This window comes from Lathyrus oleraceus, chromosome 3 (genome assembly GCF_024323335.1).
Source record: "Lathyrus oleraceus cultivar Zhongwan6 chromosome 3, CAAS_Psat_ZW6_1.0, whole genome shotgun sequence".
Taxonomy (NCBI): Eukaryota; Viridiplantae; Streptophyta; class Magnoliopsida; order Fabales; family Fabaceae; genus Lathyrus; species Lathyrus oleraceus.
This window is the reverse complement of record NC_066581.1, coordinates 313,719,125-313,725,400: the sequence shown is the minus strand read 5'-3', so window position 1 is coordinate 313,725,400 and position 6,276 is coordinate 313,719,125. Positions and strand designations below refer to the sequence as shown.

Here is a 6,276-nt window from a genome sequence, read left to right as displayed (position 1 = left end):
ATATTAGCATGGTGAGAATATTGTATATTTCTTTTAAGGATTACTTATGACGCAAATTTATGGAGATAACATTCATGTTCGTAATATATGAAATATTTGAGAGTGCAAACTAGTTTATTTGTGAAAAACTAGTTTATTTGTGAAAAACTTTTTAAAAGTAAAGAGAATCAGTGATATTAAGATAAAGGAAGGAAAATTATGGATTTATAGATTTTTTTTATCTATAAAAAAGAAAGTATATATTAAAATAAATTTCTCAATAGGTATGAGATTATAAAATTAGAAGAACATTAATACTCTATTGAAGGTTAAATAATTTATTCTGAAAATAAATACTCATAAAATTTTATAATTAATAAATATATATACAAATAATAGAAAAAAATTGTTTTCGTATAAGATCAAGATTGGGTTATAACGAAAATATATTCGGCCCAAATATAAAATATAGTAGTTGATCACATGAGATTCATCACTTGGGCAAGATGGACAAATGCAGTGGGTATTAGCATCTAATACGGGAGAGAGTAAAAAAAGTAATTGATGTTATTAGGGTTCTAAGGTGAAGATTTTATATATATTTATGAGACGGAGTTTAAGTAATTGATGTTATTAGGGTTTCTAAGGAAGATTTTATATATATTTATGAGACGGAGTTTTCTGGCCTACGCATGTGATTAGTTTTGAACATTTGTTTGTATATGACTCTTTCCTCATGCTACCTTATTTTTTTAATAGTTATTTGACTTTATTAATTAGGGAGAAAATAGATATAATAATTTAATGTTAGAATTACTATTTAATTTTTTTATATTTATTACTCTTAAATTATTTGATTTGAATTGTTTATATATAACAGCTAAATAAATTCATAGACTATATTCTAAATAAATCATTAACATGCAAAAAATAAAATAACAAATATTTAAGTAACTAAATAAATAACTAAAAATATAAATAAATAAATAAATAAATAAGAAAGAAAAATAGTATCCACATAAACTGGGTTACTTAGTGAATTTTAATTATGAAGTAGAAAAGACGGATGGATGGTTTGTAAAAAATGATCATTCTTTTTATATAAATTATATCACACAACAATCGTGTATATTTGCAAGGTTTAAGTTTAATATATGATGTTTCTTTTTATATATAAATATATCATGTTCATATAAATATATCATGTTCATATGCTGCTTTTCTACTTTTATGTGTGATCTACCTAATACAATCAATTTAATTTTTTTATGATATTCTATCAAATACAACAAAAGAATTAAAAACATGAGAACTATGTTTAATTTTGTTTTAAAAGTTAAAATTTCACAACACACACATCCTTCATGGTGGGCTGTGCATTTCATCATATCATATGATTTCCATTATTCACAACATAATGATGCATGAATGTATACCTAATATATGGCAAATTAAACCATTAACTAGATGATTAATCAACATTAATGAAAATCATTAATCACTCAAAGTGATCATCATCAAGGTACTATTTTGTCACTCAATCAACAAATATCACTCAACACAGAACAGGTCTCCATTTATCATTATCAAATCTTTATCACAATCAACAATACATCTCATACTTAATCTTTATGACTCTCATCTCATTCATCAACTACATAGCATTCCAACCATCAAAGTCACTTAGAGTTACACAATAATTTAGAGGTGAAATTTTTCCCACCCCCAAAGTCACTTAGAATTACACATCTGAAGAAAACCACAGTATGGATGTGTACTTACAGTCCAGTAGTACACTTCTCAAATTTCTGATATCATGTGGTTATTTTTCAAAAATTTGGAGGTGGGTAAAGCTTCTCTCTAGTTTAGGGGCAATATTCAAAGAGGCAAAGATCCATAATACACTAGATCAGCTGAACCAGTCATATAGACATGATTATCTTCATCCTTCCATTCAATCTGAAGAGGCCCTCCAGGTAGATCAACCGTGCAGTTCTGTAACAAAATGACAGATTTAAAATAATAAGGAAATTGTTGCCTTGTAAACATAAGATATTCACTAAAAAAACAAAATGGCATAAACAAGAACCTAAAATTAGGACTAAAACCAAAATTTGATGTCTTAAAAGAATCAAAAACACATTTGAACCAAATTCATAAATGTTTTTCAGCTGAAACGCATACCAATAAAAGGAATCCTACCATCCAAAGTTATATTATTATGGCTTTAATAACACCAATATAATCTCAAAAGACAAAAATCGAAACTAACTCCAAGAAACAACTGCTAGTTCAACCAACTCAAGCATCCAATAAGATAAAAAGATGATTTGCAACTCGTAAAAGAAAATATGACCAAATCTCTACAAATAATAAAATGCATCAACTCAATCATGCCATAAGAAAAATTATTATTTGCATCCGGTAAAAGAAAATGCGTGACCAAATCTCTAAGAAAGTGGGACAGTAATACTTGTAGCACGCCATGATTTTGGCAAAACCCAGGTCACCGGCATCCCTAATGAAACAGGGTAATATGTGTACCATACCATAAATACCAAACGAGGCAAAAATGCAGCCAACATGTGACAACCCATAAAAGACCAAATCACAGAAAGTAACTTTTAAAAAAAAATTAGTTAGCTCTCCATAAATAATATGGTGCAGATCTGTAACACAGGTTTGTAACAATCAATGCAGTGCCAGTACCATCTAGCTGACCATGATTTTGCCACCTCTATACAATTTTTCCCAAATTGGACAAGGATTAGGTGATACATATATTAAGCAAGGAAAATAACATCAACTGTCTTGTACAAGAACTAATGTCAGAACTCGGAAATAATTAACCAAGGTCTCTACAATACCTCATCCTTTCTAGTTACAATTGAGCTAACTTGTGGATTTCCTGTTAAAAACTCTTCAGAACATACTCCATATTCTGATTTTCTTTTAATGAGAAGTCAACAGTTTTTAGTGTTACAATCAAATAGCAAACTTACCCGCCCAGCACGGCCCTCAAGAACTGCTGCAACAACAGTAGCACAAGCTCCAGTCCCACAAGCGAGAGTTTCCGCTGCATATAAACAGTCAAAACAAAAACAAAAAAGCTTTCCCACACAAATTGAGACAACAATAAGAGACTTTCCCTAACCACACTAACAAAACCAATCCAACACAGCCAAGAAACTAGATGTTCTAACCTGCTCCGCGCTCCCAAACACGCATCTTCAGGTGGGAATTAGAAAGAACTTGCACAAACTCTGCACATTAAATCACAAGACACAATAAGAATGAGGAATTACAACAGAATTGAAGTGGTAATTAACTCACGTCATTAAAGCCATTTGGGTCAAGTTCAAGGAATAAGAACAATAGGGGTTTGAAAACCTGGAAGACAGTTGGGGGAATGACTAACACATTAAAGCTAGACAAAATGGATTAAAATTGTACGCTTCTGAACAAGGGGGAGGCACAAGCCCCCTTACCAAAGCTTAGCTAGACATACAGCCTGACCTAGTCCCACAAACATTAAATTTACTGGTTACACGTCAGTAAATCGCTATCTTGACAGAATGTATACCAGAAACATATTGCCCAGAAGACCAAGGAAGCAAACTGAATTAAAGAGCCATTGCAAGCGAAATGAAAATGTGAGGAAGCGGGTATGGGTTAAATATCAAAATGAAGTTGACAGCTATATTCTGATCATAAAAGTAGACTAATCTGACCTGTGTTAGTTCGGGCAGGGAACATCTCATGGCGTTCAAATTTTGGGCCAATTTCAGCTAGGTTCAATTCATCAACAATCAAATTCTGTTGCAATAGAGATCAAACCAAATATAAAATGTGGCATAAGCATAAAAAATGTAAGGTCTTGTAAGTACAAATGTGGTTAAAAATATACAGGTAAAGCAACAAATAACAAAATTTGATAGGCATTTTTCTTCTTCTGATCAATGTATTTCCTTTCTACTCCTACACAGTTTTTCATTCCTGTAAACAAATCCAGAATACATCGTATAATATGTACAAGGGTATGAAATAGTTATTACTATATTTAAGAATAATGACCTGAACTCCTTTTCTACTGAAGGATACACAGTGTGGATTTCCCATGCTAACACAAGTCACATTCCAGATAACTCCATCAACATCTATCTCTGATTTAACAGCAGCATGATCCTTATTTGGAGATAATTTAGTAGGCACATCTGATGCTTTAAGAATTGGTTCCCCCATATCAACTTTGACCTGAATCAATTTGCACTATCATCATCAGGCTATAGAAATAGAACAAACTTCTTCCCGTCATTAAACCACATAAAAACTTCACAAAGTACATAAAAAGGAAGCTTGGAAGCATCATGCCGATGCCTCTTAACAAACATCATATGTCAATAAGTAATTTGCAAATGCTTGCAGCATATAAGAATAAGAACATACATTTCCGTCCTCCAAGACTTCAGGAACAATCCGCCCAGCACCAGTGTGTACTGTGAAACTACAAAGTATGAAATACAATGTGAGACAAAATTTCAAGAATATCTATAATGACTGCGATGACTATTAAGCCATGGTAATAAAATCATCTACGGTTCATTATCATTATCGTTACTGGTATAATCAAAATTAACAAAATATATATTTGTGAAAAGTAAATGTTTCCATAAAAACTGCCATAAAAACACAATAACACAAGCCACAAGACATAAAAAGCCAGATGGCAACTCTGTAGCACCAACACCTTTGAAAAAAGGTTTGTCTGTGTCACTGTCTGAAACCGACACTTGTGAGTACATTTAATTTATTCGTTTTCTCAAATTATTACCGGTGTCGAGTTTCCGGTGTCCATGCTTCATAGGATTCACAAGTGGTTCTGCAAAATGAACATACCTGTGCCTTCCATGTAAACTCTCGAGCTGAGAAACAAATTTAGCAAAGCATCGCACTCCATTGCCACACATCTAAGTAGAAAAAAAAAACGTAAATGTAAGAAACAGATCAAACTGGTCAGTTAATGAAGACCAAGAACAATTCACAATTTGTAACAGAACAAACATAATCTAAAGAATTAATAATCACCTCAGGCTCACTACCATCAGAGTTGAAAATCCTCATTGTATAGTCGGTACCATTAATTCCAGGCAAGACAAAAATAACTCCATCAGCACCAACACCAAAGTTACGATCACATAGTTGCACAGCTTTCTCTGAACTAATCTTTGGTTCAGAAGAGTCTCTATTATCAATCTATTCATAACAACAAACTTAGTCAAAACTTAAACACAAACACAGGTGTTATTCAACTAGGAATCAGAGTGGAATATGAACTCACCAAAACGAAGTCGTTTCCGAGACCGTGATACTTAGCGAAATGGAGAAAGCCAGACTCCTTTTGGTGGAGGAAGGAAGTGGAGGAAGTTGTCTTCGCCGGAGTTTCGGTTTTCATGGAGGAAGCAACCATGCAGGAATTAGGGTATTTGAAAGTGCTTTGTCGTGTGGCCAAAATGGAACGGGAATAAGATTGAAAGAAATTGAAGGAAGCAAGAGAGCGACGAGTGGGTGATGTGATAGGTACTGAAATGGTGGCGGTTATGGCCATCACTGCCCTTAAGAGAATCACTTAGAAGGAAACTCGCGAAATTGTGACTGAGAAGAAGCAATCGTAGTGACGGCGGAGGAAAGGTGGCTGTTAGAGGGAGATTATTTGACGATTGTGCCCTTCGGAGCTTGGGTATGGTGAAGTGACGCCGTTGATGTTGATGAGCACGTGCACAGTGCTTTTTTTTTCTTTCTTATTTTTGTCAAAAACGTACCCGTAGTGTGCTTCTTTTTACATTGTAACTAATAAACGAACCGTAAGTTCGCATGGGTCGCGCAAATGCAATAATTTATTTTAAAAAAATTAAAATATAATATATTTTTTTTGTTTTTATATATATATATATAGTTGGATCAACATATACAAATTTATTGTATAAGAGTTTTTTTTAATGTAATGGATTTTAAATGATCAATAAATGGGTTCAAAAAAATTTCAAAAATAACTTTTTCCAGTTTGGGACATAATAAAGTAAAATATTATTAATTTATAGTAATATAATTTACTTAAGTTTTTTTTATACTATATTAAGGAAATAATCAAAAAATATAATACAAAAATATTTTTACAATTTATTGATATATTGATATATAATAAGAATTCCATTGTTAATGTTATGAATAAACATTCCATTTATCATTGAGATTTTGGACATAAAAATTAAAAATATATTTATTTAGTAATTGATGAAA

The 6,276-nt window shown here is 32.1% G+C and overlaps 1 protein-coding gene across 1 annotated transcript; it reads right to left on the bottom strand.

Annotated features, from left to right (window-relative positions):
* Window positions 1–1,534: 1,534 nt before the first annotated feature.
* On the bottom strand, window positions 1,535–5,800 carry LOC127127355 (diaminopimelate epimerase, chloroplastic). Its single transcript, XM_051056514.1, has 9 exons — window positions 5,318–5,800; window positions 5,065–5,232; window positions 4,876–4,946; window positions 4,426–4,483; window positions 4,054–4,233; window positions 3,711–3,795; window positions 3,183–3,242; window positions 2,982–3,055; window positions 1,535–1,974 (listed from the first exon to the last, which is right to left on the bottom strand). Exons 1-9 carry the CDS (start codon window positions 5,582–5,584, stop codon window positions 1,858–1,860), a joined length of 1,080 nt encoding a protein of 359 aa, XP_050912471.1. The 5' UTR covers window positions 5,585–5,800; the 3' UTR covers window positions 1,535–1,857.
* Window positions 5,801–6,276: the final 476 nt, after the last annotated feature.

Coding starts and splice junctions, on each gene's coding strand:
- LOC127127355 (XM_051056514.1), bottom strand. CDS start 5,584: ATGGCCATAACCGCCACCATTTCAGTACCTATCACATCACCCACTCGT. Junction 5,233..5,317: donor TCGGAAACGACTTCGTTTTG/GTGAGTTCATAT, acceptor TGTTATGAATAG/ATTGATAATAGAGACTCTTC. Junction 3,056..3,182: donor TGTTTGGGAGCGCGGAGCAG/GTTAGAACATCT, acceptor GTTTATATGCAG/CGGAAACTCTCGCTTGTGGG.